Source organism: Corvus kubaryi, unplaced genomic scaffold (genome assembly GCF_017639235.1).
Source record: "Corvus kubaryi isolate FWS band 111438036 unplaced genomic scaffold, C.kubaryi_AGA036_p1.0 134, whole genome shotgun sequence".
Classification (NCBI taxonomy): Eukaryota; Metazoa; Chordata; class Aves; order Passeriformes; family Corvidae; genus Corvus; species Corvus kubaryi.
The window spans coordinates 4632708-4655747 of record NW_024580668.1 but is presented as its reverse complement, the minus strand read 5'-3'; the positions used below and the strand labels follow the sequence as shown (position 1 = coordinate 4655747).

General features: G+C 42.2%; 1 protein-coding gene across 3 annotated transcripts in view; it reads right to left on the bottom strand.

The window, feature by feature from the left end:
* The window catches only part of CDH4 (cadherin 4), a 424578-nt gene that overhangs the window by 35993 nt on the left and 365545 nt on the right, over nt 1-23040 (bottom strand). For all 3 annotated transcript variants that reach the window (XM_042046046.1, XM_042046055.1, XM_042046065.1), the window contains one exon: nt 10332-10469. In XM_042046046.1, coding sequence (XP_041901980.1) covers nt 10332-10469 — 138 coding nt within the window. The remainder of the gene's footprint in view (nt 1-10331; nt 10470-23040) is intronic.

Sequence of the window (23040 nt, the reverse complement as noted above, 5' to 3'; positions counted from 1 at the left end):
TTCCAGATATATATCCTCTTAAAATGACAGCCCTCAGAAGCAACTGTTTTTAAGGCAACAGAATATTGAAGAATTAAAAACCTGCCGACCCAAGGAAGCCAGCCAGCCTCAGGAGGAGATTTATTTCAGTGCCTTGCAATAATGGAGTTACAGAATGTATTTAAATTTCTCAGCCTCACACCAGTGCCTGAGATGCTGTGGACTTTTAAGATCGTGAAGTAATCCAGCACAAATGGGTGCTTGCCTGGGACATCTGGCAGACATGGACATGCCACAGCTGTGTGGACATCCAGCCTAACCAGGATTCTGCTGGGTAACTACATTCAGAGAACTGAATTGGGCTCTCCGAGGCCAGGTCTGGAGGAGAATTAGGATGTTTCATATGTAATCAAAAGCAGAAAGAGGCACAAAATCTAGAAGAAACCATTCAAATTTGAGGGAAATGCTACAGGTGGAAAAATGTCAGACAAGAAACGTGGGTAGATATGTGATATAGGAGCATCAGTGTCTGATTTCTCCTTGAAATTTTAGCCTGACTGATGCCCCAGAGATGATGAGAACAGCGTCTGATCCACACACCCTGATCTGGTGGCAGAGCCCTCGGCGATTTCCATGGCAGCACAGCACAGAGTCACAAGGACATTTCCCTCTGAGGTTTCCTTTAGCTCCAGAGATTCTGTCAGTCCCTGTCACACCTCACTGCACACAGGTAGCTCACACCTCCCTGGAACCTCCTTCTCCCTGGACAATTCCATGGAAAGCACGGGATGGGGATGTTGTCTACGGCTTCTCCCTCTAGATCCTGCACAGATTGAAAAGGGGAGGAGAAGGAGGAGGGAAATCCCTGCTAAATGAGACATTGAACCAGGAGACAGCTCTGCCAGAAGCTGCAAATGAGAGGGCTCATGACAAATGGGGGACAGCGAGCGATGGCTGATGGGCGCTGTTGTGGGCCAGGGGTTGTCTGTGCTTTGATAACATTATATGATATTATAATATTAATTAAAACTTTATAATGATATTATTAATATCATTATAAGATTAATTATAAGATTAACCCAGCTGCACAAACCTGCAAACCAGCAGGTTAGAAAACCCGAATGTTAAATCAATTGATGTGTCACATCCATGCATTGTGACTTATGCCCACGGTGCTGAGGATGGATGTGCCACTCACCCCCTGAGTGACAGCTGCTGAAAGCACTGCAGAGACAGGAGGGCCTCGTGCTGTATGTTCCAGGTGGAACATATGCAGGAAGCACATGGAATCTGTGCTGCTCCTCCTGGCTCTGCCTCCCGTGTGGTGCTGCAGCTCTGACTGACTGAGATTACACTCTCCAGCATGGAGAGGAGGTTGTATTATTCTTGATTTTACACCAAGTAGTACATGTGTCCAATCTGAGAGAGACCAAGAGAGTATTTTTTTATATCCCCCCCCGCCCTTTTTTTTGTGACAGAAAATTGAAATTTGTAATGAAACTATCATTCTGTTTTTTTTTTTTTAATCACTGGTCTCTGGCAATTCTAAACTCTGAGGTCTGAAAAATTCATTACCACTAACTTCCATCAAGGGTGTTCCTGAAACCAAAATTACTTAATCAACTCAATTTAGCTTCTTGTGTAGACCTAATTCAGAAAAACTTTATCTTCTTGAATTGTTATTGCAATTAATTTCTCCCCCCCTTTCTTTTTCTGCAGCAGACGACATTTCAGTAATTAGATATTCTATAAAAATGAGTTATTCATTCAGAATAGCTTCACTTTTATATTTGATTAATCATATTACCACTGAGGTCTGGGTTTTGTCTCCAAGGAAAGTTTAATGACCTCATTTTAATCCTTCTTTTAACCACCAGGCAGGTATCAATGAGGAGAAATAAAATTATCTTCTTTTTTCTTTTCCTCTGCTTTATTTCACAATCTTAAGATTACATTTGATGCTTTTTCTGTGTGATTGACCCATTTACAAGAAAGAATCTAGCTGATTCCAATTAGGTTCAGGGCAGAATCAGGCTAAACAGAGTCTTGAACTGTGCCTTAATGCTCAGTGGAAAGGAGAGGAACCAGAACTGCTTTACCACGTGGCAGCCAGTTTAAAGCTCTGTACATGATTAATTTGGTGATAATTTGAAAATGAATGTACTGAAAAGAAATAAACAAAACAAAAGGCACTGTAAATTTAGGTTTTGATTAATGGGGTCTATTAGGAAGAGACTTCTATCAAGGCAATCACATTTTTTTTTTAAATCAATGCATATATACCCACACAATGTAATGGAATAATTCATATAAACCACAGTTTATCTGGGAGTAGAAACTTGGATATGATTGATGACTGTTTGCCTTGTATCAGCATCTATCTATGCTTTGGATCCAGCTATATGCACATCTATATTTTGTATTTATACATTTACATCTCTGTATCTGTTTTGCAGACTCCACTAAGCAGTCTCAAAGGTATCTCATCCTTTCTGTCATATGTTACACTGGTGTAAACGCTCAACAGACATCACAGAAGAGGCTGATGCTTCTTTCATTAAGACATGAGGAATTATTGCTTTCTCATAAAGTGAGAAGTATCTTTCATTTTAGATGAAAGAGGATATAAAATAAAGAACAAAAGTTGAGCATCCACAAGAGAGCAGGAAGCGTGTCCTGTGTTCCCTAGCACTGCACTGAAAGGGCCTCCAGGCACTCAGAGATGCTGTGCCTGTGAAAGACACAGAGCTCCCAGGGAATCTGCACTTGGAGCTGGGGATCACCCTCATTCTCTAACACAATGAGACTGTGTGGGCTTCACCCTTCCTCAGCTCCCTTAGACAGGCTTTGCACCGAGGTAGGGATCCATCCCCAAAGGTTAGTTTGACTCCAAAGGCAGATCCAGGTGTAAATAATTTCGTAACCATGGTTAATCTGTGTGTCTGCAGGTGCAAAGCCCCTGGAATTTTTGTGGTGAGTTCAGCACAGGCCTGAAACAGGATGGGAAGAATGAATATTGTTTCTCCTTGTGCTCTGTTACTGCTACCTCCCAACCTAACATCCTTTATCTAATTCATTGTTCACGGCAAAGGTTTTCATGGGGACATGCAACGAGAGGCAGAAAGCCCATTTCAATTTATAAGCACTGGGGACTTATTTAGGAAAACTAGACTGATTTGTGGTTTTTAAGACTTCACTGACTATATATTTAATGGAAATGCACACAGAATTAGGTAGATGTTCATGTACCCAAATGCTACTGGGCATATTCGATTCACTTGAATATGATAATTTATTTCAGTTAGAGGATGACAGCTCTATAACAGCCCAGGCTTTGCTGGGTAGTTTGGCTGAGCCTCGTTTTGACTGGAAAATTGCAAGTGAACACAGTCATCTGGGAATTTCCGTGAAAGCATAATTGATTTTTAACAATAAAGCCTGTCTGCAGGACTGTACAGAACCCCTGGGTTTGTCTTCAGCTGTAAAACACCACAGTCCTGTACATTCCCTTGCCACAGCACCTGGTCTTTCCCCTTGCCAGCTCTGACCTGTGCAATCTACTTGATTTCTGCCTCTTGTGACAACTGCCTCTAAATTATGCCACAGGCACAGTTTTGATGATTTAAAAATTCTGTATGATCCGGGCTAATCTACATTCAAATGTCACTGCAGACTTTCTGAATGGCGCAGGTGTAGTGACGGGGACAGTGAGATCTGAATGGACATTACATATGCAGCTTTAGTCTGTACACTGGCAAATCATGTACACAGTGCTCAAGATTTAAGCCCTTGATCTTTTCCAGGGTTTAGGAAGACGGAGGAGACAGATGGACATGTGCCAAGGTCCTGGGAGATAGTAAGCTACCCACTTTCACTAGTTTTTCTTGGATCAGCCTCTTAAGATCTCTTTTTAGGAAGCCCTCGTAGGCATCCTGGTGCAAATTTCTGTCTGCAGGAAATCCCAGTGACATCCCACTCCTGCTGGGTTCTCCCTCCACAGTGTAAGATTAATTTGTAAAACATGAGCATGCATGTAAAAGGGATTTCTCATAACACTCCCATATTCTGAACGCTTCCGGGTACATCTGCCTATAAATGTGTTTAGGAAACCCCAAGGCAGCCTGACGTGGATACCAATTTTGATTTCCTACAACCATTAAATACCATTTCTCCAAAGCAGACCTATTTGCATCTTTGCATCCCAGTCACTTGGAAGTCACAATCTCTCAGCCTGAAGGAAAAGCTGAGGGTTTTCCCTGCTACTTTGCTATTTTGAAACTCACCATTGAAAACGGAGCTCAGCAGGATTTCACTGAGGGGGCTGGAGCCCACGCAAAGCATTCACCCCACTTGCAAAAAAGTCACATTTTTACAGTTCACATCAGGTATTTCTGTGCAGTGCTGCTCTTGCACAGGTTGCTGCACAGCTATATTCTCTCCTCAAACAAACAACGAACGTGAGAACAAATGCATACGGAACAGGGAATACAATTTTGGGTTATGCTTTGTTTCCACAATTTTGGCAAGTTTACAGAGCAGGAGGCTAAGTGAGAGCTACACCATGGCTGTGAAAAAGGAAATACTAGTGCCCTTGTTCAAGGCACTGAAACTGGATTACTACATCCAAATTGGGTCAGAAGAATGAAAACTTAGCAGAGTGTGGAGCACAGCAGGGTTAGCAAGAGAACCAGGGAAGGGAAGCTGAAAAGTAGAAGGGGCTGGAGGATCTTGGCTTGTTCTGCCTCACAGAATGATGTACACTAGTAAATCATGGGGGAGAGGGGAGAGAAAATGGGAAGGAAACATCAGAACAGGAGAAGGAAGAACTATTTCGGGTAAAGGACAACGGCACTATGGCAGCGATGCTCTGAGAACATCTTCACTCTCAAATTCCAAAGCACTTCTCGGAGTGGGCTCATTAATATCTCCCACAGTACTCGAGGAACCAGGACACCTGCACAGACAAAGGTCAGACATTTTTGGCAGTGTGGTGCCAAAACCAAGAAGCCCTTTTAACTCGGCTCTCTCTCCGTGTTCTTTTGTTCAGGAAGCGCCGAGCTCTTCTCTGAAGATTCCAGCGCTGCCTGATCCAGCCCAGCACGAGCCACGTTAACTCAGCCTCACTGCAGCAGCCAGGGGTGAGCCTGGTCTGACAATATTAATTAAATAGGCCAGTCAAAAACTGGAAAGAACTGCTTTTCCCAATGTGCTTGCAACAAGGACTTGCTCCTTCACTGATCAGCCAAGTCCGTGTTGTAACCAGATTAACCTTACCCAGAAACACATCCCTCCTGCTCCAGCACAGCCTCTCTGAATTCAGGTTACTCCAGACCAGCAACTCTGCTTTGAGTTCAGCCAGTCTTTGGCCAGGCAGCCTCTCCCAGGCCAGCAAATGCCACCAGTGCCCTGTGAGCTGGGAAGCATGCACCCATCCTGATAGTCCAGTCCTAAACCTTTGGAGCTGTTCCTAACTGGTGTCAGTGTCAGGCTTAGCGAGCGAGGCAGGGAAAGGGATGATGTCCTAGAGCTGCCTCTTTAAAACAGACTCCACTGGAATTCAGCTTTGGAAGAGGAGATTCTCAAAGCAGTGCCAAAGGGCAAATTTTAAAGTAGCTTTAAATAAGACGTCCTAAGGCTCAGGAGATTAAAGAACTTGAATAGCCCAGTTTCTTTCTTCCCTTTCTTTCTGCACCCCGTCTAATTTTTTTTTTCTTTTTTGAGAGGTTGATTGCCAGGCAGGTTTTCCCAAGAATCCACAAGCTCAAGCAATCATGAGCACTTTAGCCCTGTGAAATAATATTTCCCTTACATGGGCTACTATAAAAACAAGTTCTGCACAGTAGGCAAATTTAAAATAACTTTTAATTAACATTTCAGACACAGAAGTCTGATCATGCAAATTCATCTGCGTCTCCTCTCTGCGCCTGATTGTTCCTGATTGAATATGATAAAAATAGACTTTGTATGAGTCAAGTGTAGGCATGGATTTCTTTCACTTCTCCTCCCCTCTGATTATGCATTTTCTCAGATAAAGTGGAAATCCTTGGATGGCTATTAACAGTATCATGGGTCAGACTGGAAAGGGCATCCTGCCTGAGAGGAGTTAAAGATTCCACTGGAATTAGAGGTGTTCCTTCTGTGAGCAAGAAAGATGCTTCAATCTTACATAAAACCTCACCTGAGACTATCCAGCATTGTTCTGTTTCAGCTGACTTTTAATCCCTGAAATACCAACACTAATTTCACTGCACCCCCTGTATCTGAGGTGAGCATCTGGCCAGAGGCCACGGATCTATATTAATATGGAAAAACCACAACTCACTTGCACACGGGAGATAAATATTTGAAGGGAGACTGAGGAATTTCCCCATAATTAAGACATGTCAGAGGACATGACCCTGTTATAAGTAACAAGGACTCTGGATAATGGAGGGCACAGTGATACCTTTATCTTACAACAGTAGAGAGCCAGTTTTCCAGTAAAACTTCCTATAGAGCCTTTGTAACACAGTCCAGTTAAAATCTTGATATTTTACAATAGCCGGTGACTTGGCAGATTCAAAACCCACCAAAAGTTCCACAGAATTGAATGAGCACAGCTAAAAACTCTCAAAGAGCCATGGAAAACTTGGGCATGGAGGATTTAAAATACCTTTTTCTATGGCATCTGACCCAGAGCCTGCGGGCATGGGCTGGCTGGGCACACTGAGGAGCCAGTGCTACCTCTCCTCTTGGTCAGGGGGAAGAGCTGCCTCCCTCCATTTATTTTTGCAAGCAACAACGTCACATTGAAGAACACGACACTGTGGACAGGCTGATGTCCCTTATCCAGCCAGAAGATTATTCCCTGGGTCACAGTCCTGCATTAAATCATTAAAAATGCCCCAAACAGCTGCCTGTGATGTTTACAGCATTTCAGGGGATGCTCCACTCTTGCGGTGTCTCTCAGGAGACACTTCCCCACTGTTGGCTGCTCTCTGATGCTTCTCAGCACAGGCACAGTTAGCATTGCAGATCAAGGAAACATTCACAAAAAAGAGCTGGAAAGGACTAGAAGAGGCACCTTGTCCTCGCTGTACTCCAGTGCCTTGCAGCTCGATGCAGGTAGGACTGGTCACAACTATCAGGACTGGCCGTGCTGATGGGGACTGGCCTTAGAGTTAACAGCAGACTTGAGTTCCAAATTGTTTCATCCAGAGACTCTGATTTCCTTCCTCCCATGTAATTTCAGAACCCTTTGTTTGAGAAGGTGGGGCTGCTGCTTCTCCTGCCTTTCAGGTCATGGGCCAAAGGATGTGAAACCCACTGACATCAATTTGCATGGAAGCACCCAGGCATTCTGGAATTTTACTGAGATATCTTCATTTTTGTACCTTTAAGGATCTTCTCTGTGATTTTATTGCTCTTTTACGACTTCTCATCCAGCACTACACTTTGATGCCAGCCCATCAGGTATTTTGGATGTCCATTCACCAACACACCTCTGCAGGTCACCGACTCTGCTGGACATGTCATTTTGGCATTCCTGTGCCTGCACTTCCACATGTCCATACACGCAGCCTCTCCCCCCTGCCCTGTGCTCAGCTACAGACGTGCCCTGACTCTCTCGACCATTGCAGTGGCTGTTTTCCTCTCTCCCATCCCGTTGTTAAATTTTACACAGCAACATTAATTCCTGCTGCTGAATACATGAGCTGTGACACCAGCGTGGTGCAGTGTCCTCCTGAGCTACATTCCCATCCAGAAACGATTAAGTCTAAAACCACCCTGGCTGAATGACAGGTAATTTAGGAGCGCTATAGGGTGGGCCTTCGTATCTGTCTGGGATGAATACAGCTCCTGAGTTCCTCTCATCTGGCAGCTTGCCAAGAGCAAGCCACAGTTTCAGTTATTCAGCCTATTTTTGTTTTTACAGCAGCATCTCAATACAACTATTTAAAATAAAAATATACAATATCTCTCCAAACAGTCCACAGACTTAAAAGAGACCATGGGCTTTCTTACTCTCTGAGGAGCTGTAGATTTCCTGGAAAGTGATTTTTGCTATTTTTTTAGAGGCGTTAAAATGCAGATTAGACTATTTGAGGACAGCGAGGAGATTCAGCTCAGGCTTAAAGAAACTCATCAGCCTGATGCTGTTCTCTCTGCCAGTAAGGGAAAAAACATATTATACTTTCATACTCACATGAAATTCAGCCTGGCTATACCCGGGAGTATATCAAAGATATTTGTTTCCATAGAATCAGAAAGTATTATTGTAAAACACCCTTGGTTTTCAACTCTTTATAGAGAAGTCCCATGTGCCACTGTGTAAAGCCCTTTGGCCCTTGCAAAACTCTTTCTTCGGTGATTGAAATTAGAGAAATAATGGTACACATCAACTCTGCTTAGAGGAAGAGTAGCACTTTCTAATCCATTTAACACAATTCTGTGGGTAATTCTCTTGATGGCTTTTATTCTTTCTAGGTTTAACACATACCGAGACATTAAATACTCAGAATTCACCTGAAAGCAGATTTCCATTATCCCACCTTCCATCAGCTTTGAGAAGTGTTTTGGAAAGCCATTAAAATACACCATATCTGGAGGGATGCTGCTCTGCTGAAGGCACCAATGTGCTCATGCAAGTAACCCTGACCCTGCTCACCCTGCTCCCCAAAACCTCGCCTCCCAACCTGCACCTGGAGACAAGGACCCCGCAACCTGGGTCATGTGAACAACCTGTGCTGAAGTGACATGGCCACTAGATGTCATTCCTTTTTCACTCAAATGGAGGGCAGAGAAGTATTTACCTGGCAGAATAAAGTCCCCCTCACACACCAGGGAGCAGCGGCAGTGTTGTGGTGCAAGGTCCCGCGGCCCCACAGACACAAACCTCCTTCCGGAGAGAATAATCCTGTCCTGGCAGGAGAAAAGACCACAGAGCCCAAGATCTGTGCTTATTTTTATGGCTCTTCATAATTGTACCATACTGAAGGAGATATTTAAGCACAACTTTACAACACAAAGCTTGGAGCATCCATGACGGACACAAAGCACACGTGTGCTGTTACATCCACTGGAGCAGCAGCACAGCCTGGGCACTGATGCCCAGACCTGAACACGTGTTGAATGCTCATTTTGCTGTGACTCAGGAGGAATTGAGTGCCTTTCTTCTCCTTAGAAGCTAGGTCCAAGTCACTTCATTAGAAAATGTGGGCAGTGTTTGGGAATTGAGCATATCACAGCCCCAAGACCAGCTCCTGATGGAGATGGGAAGGAAGGACCCAGACTCCATAACTGACATGAATCCAATCTGGGTCCACAGGGGCATAAAATGGATGACTCTGCATGACTTCCTTGAGTTCTGCGACACATCTGCAGTTTGCAAGAGTATAACTAAGGGTAAACTTTGGTCCTACGCTAATAAATATTTAGAGACCCTTTGGGATGGAATGAAAATTCAGAATAATATAAATAATAAAACCATTCCTCCAAGGATATTCAGTGACTTGAGCACAAAGAAGTTAGACCTTCTGTATTTGGAAAGATTTGATGTCCATTTAAGATACATCACTTACTGCTTCTTGTTGACCCTCATATGAACACAGACAGGGGGTACACAAGCATTTCTCATTCATTAGCATATAGACCTCTGCACTGCTCTGTGGTTTCTAAATTTACTATGCACATTTCAGTCTACATCATTTCACCTTCCAATTCTTCATTTTTACCTTAACCAGCTCTAAAAATTTTTCATTTGCAATCTCTGTTTTTTCCCCCTTGCCCTCCAGTAATACCTTGGAACATGTGAGAACAGAAGAAGACTGTGCTAATAAAATAAAAGAAAAATGTTTAACTGATTAAAACCAGATGTACTGAAGAATGTCTACACATTTACTGCCAGCACACACAAATACATCTGTTAGAGCTAACAGTGAAATACAAATTTTACCAGCTACCTGTTACCATTTAGAGTACTTACAGCCCTCTTGAAATCATATCTGAGCTATAAACCCCAAATATCTCTCACTGCTCAGGATTTCACTCATAAGTATTAATAACTCTGATATGTCTACAGCCAATTGCTGTGAAACAACTGCATCCTCTTTAGTGCAATCAGACATGGGCTGTTTGCCACATTATTTCAGCTCCTTCAGCACCTTGGCCAAATCGGTCATCAAATAGTTTTGCTGCTTCATGGATCAGTCTTTTCCCTTTTTTCTTTTTCTCCCCTGAAAGCCTTTATTCCACAGCTATCCATCAACGTTCCTTCTATCTGCCCAACCAGCTTGGAGAGACAGCAGATAGCACCATCCATGAATTCCAAACACTGTGGCCATGCATCACCCTGCTGATGTGTCGATACTCACAGTGCTGGTCGTGAATTCAGGGGGGTTGTCATTCACATCTGTCACTGTAATGATCGCTGTGGCCGTGTTTGAGAGACCATAGTTAAGATTTCCTTCCATATCTGTTGCTTGAACAATGACTATGTACTGCTGAACTTTCTGGAAAGAAAAAAAGAAGAAAAGGAAAAGATGAGAAACAAAAACGTACCCTGTAAAATGCCTTGATTTATTTTCCATGTACAAGTGCGATCTTTAAGCAGACTAAAAAGTTAATTGGATAAAAAATGTTAGTAAAAAAAGATCAATAAAATTTTCTACAGTGTTTTTGAAGTGATTTTTGCATAGATTGGTGGACATCACCTGTCTCATGGGGAAATAAAAGTCTTATGGGCAAAATTCCCTGGTTGAAGCTGACATCTTTATTAACTTTTAAGCATTTTATGCAACATTAGTTTCTGTCTTCTGAAAACCAGTAAAAGTTTTGTTCATGTGTTTTCACTGAAAACATTGCTAACAACACTATACCCCCCAAATTGACATCAACACTGCCTGGCAGCCCTCCAGCTCATTCTGCTCACACAGTTTGATACCCACAAAGCATTAAAATGCTCTCCATGTTTCAATTCTTAACACAATCTTGGTAAATAAGGAGAATTTAAGTCCAGTATAGAAGAAAAAAATAATTCAGTGCAATAAACAGCAGTTCAGCAAAACTAATTTAAATTCCTGAGCACCCCTAAAACACAGCTCTCAAAGGAAAAAGCTCACAGAGCCAGCCATAAAAATCACACAGTGAAGTTCGAAGGGATGCTGTAAGTCAATGCAACTGGAAAATAAACCTGAATAAAATAGGAGAGGCCATCTGATGTTGCACGTGTACACATCTCTCTGGGACGTCTCTTTATTTAGGAATATCTGCCTGCACCAAGAAAAGTCTCCTCATCTTTACAACCGGCCTCAATAATAAATTTTCATTTAGATCTGCAGAATTTACTATTGATTACATGTCATGCTCACAGAGCACTTTACAGGCAGATAGGAAAGCAAATCTCCTCTCCTGAAATGTGGGCAAAGGGATGCACAAGAACCAGGGAAGGACCCAGCCAAAAGCTCAACATGAGCATGTTCCTTAAAGCTGCAGGTGGCACATCAGAGAGCCCAAAAAGTGTGTAAACCAAGTGGAGGCAGAATTTCATGCAGGAAAAGCTTTTTTGTGAAGTCAAGTGGAGGGACTTTGATGCAAGGAAAGACTAACTACTCCCAAAACACAGCTCAGGTACCCAGGGCTGCTCCTTCAAGGTACCAATGCTACAAGTGTGTGTAAAATGTCAAATGTCCTCTGAAATTTCAAAGGGCAAGAATTAGGTCAATTAGGTCTCTTTATTCCCATATAAATATCCTTGAAGTGCTGTAATTGGCTCGATTCTTTAATTCTTCTGAATTGCCAGAATAAGAGATCTGCATTTTAGCTTTATCTTGATTCCAGGGCTTTTAATTGACCTGCTAAATTGACAAGACATCACACTCAGGGATCCATCAGCACCTTGCAACTGGAATATATTATGGAAATGCACTTTCATTATCTCTTCCTATCTTGTATAATAAAACATGAGGGAGAAACTATTGTTAGCCCTTGCTTTGCCTCATGCAAGAAGGTGCTGTTCATTACTCCATTTGTAAAGCACTGCACAAAGCTGAAATGTCCTTATTAGTGAATGTAATTTCTATTTCATACTTAGCTTTTCCTTCCTTATTCTCTGTTATAGACAACCTGGGAGGCTGATGAATTATTTCCTAACAGGCCAAATACTTTGGTTTAAATCACAGAAGGTTTAAATCACAGAAGTGGGGAGGATACTTAAAAAAGTAGCAGCAATCAGATTACACATAAATGAGAAAAACGTGAGTGTGTGCATGTGTGTGTACTTACAGACCCCAGGTTTACAACAGACTTGTTTTATTTAACAAAGCACCATTCACTGAGCTCTGTAGCACAGTGTTAAATAACAAACCAAAAACCTGCACAAATTCAGAACACTAAATTAAAGAAGTTTAAAAAGAAAGATATCGATCAGATCATAACACAAAAAAAAAAAAAAAAGAAAAAAAAGAAAAAAAAAAAGAGAGAGAAGGAAAATGGCCAGAATTTAGTAATGTGCCAGTGTACCAGCCACAAAGAGCTGCTGTAGAAGGATAGGAAGAAGGAAAGGATGGTATCTCAGGACACCAGAGGCAGCTGCAGCCATCAGGTACACACCACAAGTGAGCTGCTGGGGGAATCCTACAGACATTCCCAAAGTTGCACTGTTTTCCATCAACTGAACACAGAACTATTGTGTTTGGAGCAAAAGCGGATTCTGACATGGAGAATGGTGTGGGAAGTTGTATAGAACTCAGAAATACGAAACCATAGAAACATCTAGGTTGGAAAAGACTTTTAAGATCAAGTCCAGCCATAAAGCCAACATTGCCAAGTCCACAAAAAGGAAACAGTCTGAGATCTGATCTGCCAAACCTTCAGGCACATGGTTGCCATCCACATCCAGTTCCATCCAAAAGGCTCCAGCACTGTGGGCATATAAGGGTTCTCCTTTCAAGTGCCTAGTTTTAGTTTATAACTAATTCAATCTCCAGTGAGATTGGCCCCAGCAGATAACAAATTACTGATTTTTTGTTTTTCTCTAGCTAATATTTTTGCTTTTGTGCATTAAGCTGATTTTATTGAACCATTCAATCAATTTCAATTTAAGCATGTCCTTCCAATTTGTCACATCATCTCCAGGGGCATCTCAGTTTGTTATCCTAATAGTATTATTACTGTTACCACCATTAAAAAAAAAAGGCAGCCTCATGCCCCCAAGCACAAGAGACATTTTTTCGATGGCATTTTGATCATACAGAATAATTCTCCTATTCTCTTTCTTTACAAAAATGACATTTTAAATAGCACAGGGCAGAAGCTACAGTGTAGAGGTAAATCAAAATGGTCCTAACATTTATTATATGTTTGCTCTGACGGTGATGCTGTGGAACTCAAGAAATGAGCCCGTGGACTAAGGGGGTCTAGACTAAAAACCCAGCCCCAATGAAGACTGTGGGAGGTCCCGTAGCAAGTATTTTTAATAAATCTAACAAACTTTCATGCTACAGAAAAGCAAATGTGCTGTTTCTACTTCAGCCAAGGAAAAAACCTCATCTTGGTAAGTGCAGAGCTTTTAGTCTGACCTAAAAACTAAGAAGGGCTTTTGAAGGAAAAAATTATGAAGGAAGGAATAATTAAAGGAACTGTGGCAGATCTAATCTGTCTGCTCTTCTTCTGTCAATCATCTGATACAGTGCCCCAAAGAAACACATCAGCTAAATTCCATAAGATGGGAATTAGTTGAAGAAATTTGTTTAGCTGGTTAATGGGAAATTAGTCAAGGGCTTGGTTAAAAAGGTAGCAGTGCAGGAGGAATGGCAGCTTGGAAGAAGGGCAACTAGATAATAGAAAGATGTGATTTAATAGCACAAAATACAGGATAATGCAGCAAGGCACCAAAAAAATAAAACTTTCCTAGAAGTTGTTTTATTGGGTGTAAGGAAGGAGGGCTGTCCCCACGTCTCACCAGCTCCCTGCTGCCGAGCAAGGCACGAACGCCGCTGGCAAACACCCTGTGTGCTCTTAGCACGGCACATCTGGCAATCCTGATTCCCTGTGCCAAGCACCCAGAGCTCATCGGGATGCTGAGCACAATCCAAGCTCACTGCTGAGCCCCCTGGATCCAACCAGGTGCCGGCACTGAAGAGCCCATCACTGGAGAAGAGCCTGGAAGAGCCTGGCTTGTTTAGTCTAGCAAAATGAAGGCTGATAGCAGATATGATTGCTGTCTATAAATAACATCAGGAGGATAAACACTAGGAAGGCAAAGAAGCAATTTAAATTAAAGGACACTGTTGACACTAGAACAAATGGGTATAAACTGGCCATGAATAAATTTAGGCTGGAAATTAGTAGGTCCTTCACCACTAAAGGAGTGAGATGCTGGAACAATCTAATACAGGGTCTGGTGAGCAAAAACATTCAAAAGAATGTATTAAATTAGGGCTAAATCCCCTTGGCCTAGGTAGGAATTATGACAAATTGAGCTAAAGCAGAAGGCAGATCTCTCAGCATTCTTTGTGTACAAACAACTTTCTAAAAAGAAAAAGAAGAAAACCCCTTTCAGTCCAAATAGCATGGAATGTTCATGTGAAAATGGTTTAAGGCTTAACACTGATCGTTATCACTGAACCAGCCCTTGCTGTTGGCACACACAAAGGACCAGGTGCCCCCAACAAAATTACAGTTATTGCAAGTGGCTCTCCCCATCGAGACAGAGGCTGGCACGGAAAGCACCGGCTCAAATCCCTGGCTGAGCTGAGCACAGTCTTGCTGAGAGAGGGTATAAACAAGAGTAAATCATATTCACAGACAGAGTAGAAAAGAACAAAGTATTTTAAAATCCAGTCCTAGTAATGGAGTGCTACCTGTGATCCCAATTTTCAAATGTGCACGCACAGTATTTGAGAAACGTGGCTATTGCCAGTTTACACAGGCAATTATTATACATCACACACGAGCTGGGGAACTGTGTATACCAAAGTCCAGAAATGCAGTAATTATGTGATTAAATTAATCTGCATTATGGACAAAGGGTTTGCAAAATTAGGACCTACATTTTCAAAGCTCTGTACAAATATTGTCCAATTAATTACTACTTCCTGAGAAATGTATGACCAGCTAATTTTAGCACCACGTCTGGTAAAGCAAACAAGGTTACCAGGATTTAGGATGTATTAGCAGGAATCTATTGGTGAAGGAGATAGAATATCTGAATTCTATTTCCTCCCATGGTTATCCTCACATCTTCTTTTATCTATGTGATCTTTCATCTCCCCTTAATTTTGCAACACCAATGAGATGAATATGAGATGTTCTTGTGACTTGTTTTCTCAATCAGTTTTTCGCATGCTAGTGAAGACTTGATGTTCACATTTTTGGTATCAGAGATGGCAAACACACCATTAATAAATACTGCACCAGAGCCTGGAAAGCCAATTTAAAAACAAATAAACAAACTCCCCCACAAGCCTCTGGGGTATTTGATTTTATGAGCTACCTGTGATGGCAGGGCCCCAGGCTCAGGCAGTGCTGGTCTGTCCCTGTCCAGCATGGCACAGTTTACTCTGCTGGGAACAGCCCTGTGCTCACCAGGCTGCCTTTCTTCCTAGCAAAGGTGTTGGTGCGACAGCCTGGCCTGCGATGTGCTGGTCAGACTCTGTGTATTCCTGTGACCCTCTGACCAAACCAGCCACCACCCAAGTACCAATAAACTCCTCTGTGTCAGGAAGAGCCTCAGTCCCAACACCCACAGCAGTTTCATCCACACCTCCCATGTGGAGGAGCTGTTCCACTCACCTTCAAAAACCATTTTTTCTGATACAAATAGCCAAGCTCAGGATTTTCACTTGGCCCTGGAGCTATATTGACATCCACCTTTAACAGGTTTCTCCTGGTGGCCTGATTAGTAACCAGCAATTAAACTTCTTTTTAACACTTTCCCTCTCTGCACCCGGACCCGTAACCTGGGGTATCTCACACCTTCAGGACTCATCCTCTCTTAAACTACTGCACTTTATGACAGTATATTAATGTGTTAGAATTTACACCTTTTAACCCATTTGGAACCACCAGACACACCATTAACTTTTCCAGCTTCTCCCAGGGCGGGTGTTGAATCTCCCACATAAGTGTAAATGGGACCTGCTCCAGCTTTTAGCAGCTATCTCCTCTTTTGTGTGGCAGCTTCTGAAAGCAAAACAGCCTCTGGTGGTGGGTACAACACCCAGCAACAGTGAGCTGAGCTTTCCTATGAAAGCACGAGGAAGTGCTTTAAAAGTTACCTGAAAGAAAGCGAATATGATCTTTTTATCACACAGAGGTTACATCATCAAAGAATGCCAGAAAGCCTTTCAGGAGTCTACTCTGTTTGGCCTTTTAGTAGCGTGAGACCAAACAGTTCAGTGGCTGCTGCCCAGGGCTGCCTTTCCTTGTGTCATTCAGACAGGGAAAGTGGTGAAGTGGAAACCCTTCCTGCACTAGGTACAGAGCAGACCCCACCAGGCATCCCAAAAGCCTTCCAGCATCCTGGCCACATCTCCCTGGAGCCTCCCAGACAGAAGGTCTGTGAACCAAGCAGAATTGCTCATCCACCTCATCTCATGGTGAGTGCCAGGATGCTGCTGAACAGCTCCAGGAGCAGGGCTATTGACTGAGCATCTCAGCTCCGAGAGAGATCTGCCAGTTGTCAGGGATACACAGGGAAGCTCAGAAATAGCAGCTCCAAGCACTGAAAAGCCCTGAAACAAAACCAGAAAAAAAGAAAAAAAAATAAAAAAGGAAACAAAACCTACCCACAGCAGATAAATAACTGGAAATGGTAACACAGACTGGGGATCCTGATGGATCATTTTAATGATTCTTTTAACAATGCCTGGTGCCAGCAATACTGTGCATAGGAAGGGCTGTATTAAACTGCAGCAGAGGTGCTTTGAGTGCAATATGTTGCAATCACACTCATCTGAGATAGATACTTTTTTCTTTTTTTTGGAGTTTTGTCCCTAAGGGATTAGACATCAAGCCTGGGCTATCAAGGTTTTGAAAAAATACCCAAGCTGCAGTGGAAAATGTGAGATTTCACTGACACAACTTTTGCCCAAAGAAAGGGGCCTACAAGGAAAATATATCCACCAAAACCAAAAAGTGACCCAAACGCACCTTGCAGAGGGTTTGCCAGGCTCTGACCCCAGCTGGCCACCACTGGTGGCAGCAGCATGTTTAGAAATGTGCTGTGTCCAGGATTAACAGCAAGGTAGGGTTTGTTATTAACCTGATACTTGTTCTAGATTTCAACTTGCAGAGGGTGGGCAACAGAGGCCACAACATTTCTTATCACATATTTCAGCACAGGCATTTGTCAAAACTTGAATGAAGTTACTCAGGTGCTATGAGCTGACTTCAAAACTATTATTAGAATTATTATCAAAATTATTGTCAGAAACTCTGTTATTACAGTATCTCTGTCCTTGGATAATATCAACTTTTCTGTTTAGAAAGACTGTCAATTAATGAGTTTCTCATATGGTTCTCTCATTTAATACCAACATTAGAATCACAGAATCACTAGAAATGGGCATCTCTCTTTTCAGTGATCCAAACTCCAGATCAGATGTAAGTCCACAAGGAAGCGGGAGAGAAATAAGGAGACTGAGTTACCTGCTTCTGACAGCATGCAAGGGGATGGCAGTGAGCTGGCATGAGCTACAGATACATTTCATTAAAAAAAAGAGATGTGATGAATATCTTGGATAATGTATTTCGATTCTGACTACAGCCACTGTACCAAAACAGAGGAGGGTTGTGATTAAGGCTGCAGGCTGCAGCCTGGAAGACCTGGATTTCTTTAGCATTTTCCCAAACACTCCCCAAGTGACCTTTAGCCGGTGATTTAATTTTTCTGTGCATTAAAGACATTGAAAATAACACTTCAAAATGAAATTAAAACTCTTTCTTATCTAACAGGGATACTGTGAGAAGAGAAATCCATTTGTTGGCTGAAGCACTTGGCCACTGGGATGAGGGAGGCTGCAGTGCTCTCATCTCCAGCCCCTTCCCTCTGCATGGGCACTAGCACAGAGCTGGTGTCCATCTGCATCTGTCAGAACAGGAACCCCCATCAACACTTTACAGCCTTTATGCCTCAGAGATTCCATGTCATCTCACAAAGAGCACTTAAAAGCAGACCTGAGGAATAATAAGCCTTCTAACTTTTGGCTGAGGTAATTTCTGTAAAACCATGAAATTACATTTGGCTTTTCTTGGGTAGGGAGGTGAGCAATAGTTCAAAGTCTGGGTGGTCACACGGCAATTGGTGCTGCAGAGAGGTGCCCTTCGGTAAATATGCCAGCAGTAAATTGATGCTGCTTCCAGGTGGTTTCTGCCACACACTGACAAAAGGAGTGAGTGCTGAGACAGAAAAAACTCAAAATCTCAAGGCAGAGAAGGGAAAGTAAACAACAATCTCAGAAACATTTTTTTTTTAAATAAAAAACAACCTTCTTTGGACTTGTGCAAAGCAAATTCCTCCTACAGCGTGTAACTTCTTGGTGATTACCCAAAGGCCAGGCTTTAGGATAAAAAAATATCCTAGTTATGTCCATTGCACTCTTATAATCCACAAAACCTTGGCTGTCAAATGCTGCCAGAGCAATTTAATAAACAGGGAGAATGCCTTAATGTATTCCGAAACCTGAAAACCACCCATCATTAGCCCCACATGCTGTTTTCCTACTTTCTCTGCTTTAAGCCATTTAGCTGCTACAGCTGTTTTTCTTGTAAGCCTGACTTCTGTTTTTATCAGCCTGATTTGTTTTCTGGTATATCACGCTTGATTAGAAAGAGGAAGAAAAACCTTTCACAATTCAGGTATAACTGCCTTCTTCTTTAAGCTCTGTCAGGCTGGAAGCTTTGAAAAGATCATCAGGAGGATCAGTGTAGGTGAATAAATATTCATAATATTGCTCATTATTTATACTTGGTCTCATTTTTGAAGATAAGCTTGAAATTCCACACTTGTGACACCACTGCTGTAGCCAGACCTTTTTATTCTGAGGAACATGAGGTTTTTTAGAACCTATCAGTGCAGCAACTAAAAAAATAAAATCAATGTAATATATTCAAACCATTTTGTCTAATCCTGTATGGATACATGTGGCATGTACAACACTAAGATCGGGGATTTTAAAATTATTGGCAGTCAGGAGCACAACACAAGTCTGGGGCATCTGTACTGTGTTGACTCCTTATGGTCTGGATAAAATAAACTCATTTGGTGTCATTCGTTATTCATTGCTGAGAATTATTTTAAGAAAATAGCTTGGCTGAGTTCCTGCTGGCTGCATATCATCCGTGCCTTATGAATTGAAGGGAATGTCCAAACAGTGGAGGAACAGGTTATAGCCACAAAAGCAGCTGATTTATTAAATTTGGCAGAAAGAAAGGTTAGTGGAAAACAGTCAAATAACAGAGAAGAGATTAATGTGAGATGCTCCCTATTGTATTTCTCTTAAGAGCTGTTTCACCCAGTGTGGGCAGGGTCATGTTGTGTCGATTTGCTGAGGGAGAATGTGATTGACAGCTTCTGGAAAAGAAATTCAGTTTGCTTCTGAAGTTGGAAATAGTAAAGGGGGCTTTTGTCAAAACCAGCTCTGCCTGCATAAGGCTTTGTTTCCCTGACTTGGAAAAGGGCTACATGAAAACAGGTGCAAAGGAAAAGATCTCCAACACTGTGGGAAAATCAACTGAAAGCTTAGCCTGTGAGCGAAGGATTTTTTTTTTTCTGGCTGGAAATTCTGACCCATGACAAGAAACAAAGGCATTTGAGCCTGAGCAATATTTGATCTTGCTAATTTTGTATATATTAATAATGTTAAAGATGTAACACAAAATAAAGACGGGCAGTTGATTCAATACTGTTGTACTATGCCTTGGTGTAGAAGGGCTACAATTCAGACTGAATCTAATGGAAAAAACACTCAGGTCCAGAGCAAAATACAGTAATAAAGTTTGTGATAACTTATCAAATGCTACACAGCTACAATTACTTCAACGGTACAAATCACTCACTGAGCAGGATCTAGGATTAATGGAGGATAAAGTGCTATACTTTTCTGGAGAAGGCATCTAAGCTTTTTTTACAAGCTAATGATCCTGATGTTTATATCTAGTTGTATTAGACAAATAGAAAAGAAAGATTTTTTATTAAACATTGTATTAATGGATTTGAGTGAAGTCACAAATGGGTAATTATGTGTACTCTTACAAAAGAAAGGCCACCAAAATGAAGAACTATTTGCAGAGAGCATTATTAACAGCACAGGGCTTCCCATGCAGCTTGCTGATGGTTGTCAGCACTCACTGCTCTCTGGAGTACAGCATTTGGGGAATGAGAAACTGTGATCCCAGGAAAATATTGACTGTTATATTGACCCATCATGGGTTTGCAATAGCAATTGGCTGCAGGATATTTGGGCAAACTTACTTTTGGGTTCCATTATACCCAAAGACCAAGCAGAGAAGCAGCACGGTGAGGTCTGAACCCCAGCCTCTGGTGACTCAGAGGTTTTGCAGATGCCTTTTGAAGGGTGCCATGGTCCAGCTCTAGTGGGGCTTCACTGCCCTCCAGGTACCTGCTCTCTGCTTTGGAGAGTACAACTCACTACACTGCCTGCTCAGAGGGCTTCAGACAAGAGATAAAACTGGGCAAGTGAGGAACAGGAACAAATGACTTAATGATAAACTGAAAAACTGCTGATAAACGAAATGATTGAGACGCCAGGCTGGCAGAGTGCCACTGCGAGAGCTGCTGTGATGAGCAGGGATGTTTTCCTTCCCATACTGAGCCTGTCAGCCTTAATCAGATCTGCCTTAGCAGAGTCTCTGTTCATCCAGGTGAGACTCCAAAGACAGCAGTCGCTGCCATCCGGAGGAAAACTGCTCCATGTCAGCGGCCAGAAAGGGTCCGGTCAGAGCAGAACTCCAGAAAAAGCAGATTGATATATGGAGTGTGAAATTAAATGCCCTGTTTATTAATTTGAAAGAGAAGGGAGTAGACCAAGAAGGATTTTTGATAGTCATAAACTGTCTTAGCTGTATAGGGAGACCTTTGGAAGGGTACCTTGGGCCTTTTGTGGTGACTGTGGATGACAAGAGCATGGAGCAGCAGCCACGAGCCACTGCAATAATTGAAGGCAAAATTTAATTTTCCCAGATCAGGGCCTTAATCAAGCAGCATTTAATTTCTATGCTTTTTGTCATCTAAGGGATGTGCAGGATCTTTGCAAAGTGTCAAAGGCCTTTAGGTGACCAGGAGCAGGTTCCATCGTAGCAGGGGAAATTGTATAAAGGAATTGGCACTGTACAGACCCCCTTGACAACCTCCCAGGTTCCTGTAATATGGAATTAACTTCACATTGCCACGAGGTATGAAAGAGGAACTTGCCAACCACCTTTACGTGATGAAATGCAATTCTTGCAGTTACAAAATTGGAGGAATGTAGCATTTTCTTGGCTATTACCTGCAAGAGGGAATTTCAGCACTTCAGCTCTCTCCAATGCTGGCCACATTTCCTCTTAAAAAACATTTATGTAGGGAAGTGATGAATTTCATACAAGAAGCAAAATGACCCTGAATTTAGTAGGCTACATTATCAAATACTCAAAAGTAACAGACTGAAATGAAAAATTGCAAAGCATAATTCTGCCAAGATAATTAATCCTTGTTAACCCATGACCTGATCATATATGATGCTGCTCTGACGAGCTTACTGAAATGCTACAAATAATGCCAGCATATTTTATTTTCTTTGTAGGCATAAATATTGACAAATTCGTACTCAGTAAACTTCTGCAAGCTGAGAATTATTCCTGTTTCTCAAATGGGGAACAGGCAGAGGAATTCAAGCTCTTTTTCCAGAGGGATTCATCCATTTGGATAGTCCAGTTGGAGATGCTGAATGCAGTTTTAAGCCATTTTTATGCACAAAAGTAAAACTGTATCGATTAAATCCACCCTCACAATGTTACTTTCTTTCCCCCCACCCTCAGCTCCGACCTGTTTCTATGTGCAACACAGTCCTTTTGCTGAGTTGCACCAGCTCCCCGAGCAGCATTATTCCAAAAAGAAACCTTTTGCATCTGTAAATAAACTGACTGAAAGTTCTGGGCAGCAATTCATTGCTTTATGCTCAGTGACAGAACCAGTCCAAAAATGTAACTGCAGACTTAGGATTTAGGTACATGAAAAAGTTGTTGTGGGACAAGCTGGGGTGTGGATTTACAGTGCTTTTGTCCATCCATAGGATCTGCTTCATGCTACCAATCACCTGCCATAAACCTGAGGTGTCTTATCCCACTTCAGGGTACCACGTGTGAGCTGGAATTTGTTCAGGCTATGTTAGTTGAAAGCAATAGTCCTTATTCCAGTACTGACAATTTCTGGCAATTACAAAGGAAAAGGGACACTGTGGGATAAAGAATTCCCTCAAAACAAACTATTTTTGCTTTGGTTGTGATGCGGAATTCAAATGAAACCATCTCATCTGTGGTTCATGCTCCAAAATCTCAGCTGCCTGTACAACTCAAGGGCAACATCCCCAAAACCGCACTGGCATTTTCTTCAGAATCCAGTTTAACATCTTACCCCTGTAGGAGATTTAGAAGGAGCTGATGAGATTCTAAGTTTAATACTCTCCAAAATACTGGTGAGATGTGTACTTTTGGAAAAGCAAATTAGTATTTCTCCTACTCCTACCGCAGTGTGCGATGTTAAGTTTCTGTGCAGCTGCTCACCTCAGGTTCAGGTGTATGAACTTACACTAAGTAAATGTTGTATGTGTGATGCTGTATTTCCTCCACTTCTCAGATAAAACCATGCTGAGAAAGTAGAAGAACCAGAAGCTGAGGTACTTCACTGCAAGAAAGAAGCAGGGCTGTAACACCAGGCTCCATGTGGGCGTGGTGAGACCATCCTCTTCAGGCATAATGCAAAGGGATTGAAGAGTCTGGTCCTTGGTGTCTCCCAGAAGAAGCTGGAGGCTCTGATAAGTATGTGTCAAGAATTTCGTGAGATGGATTAACTCCCTGTGGGGA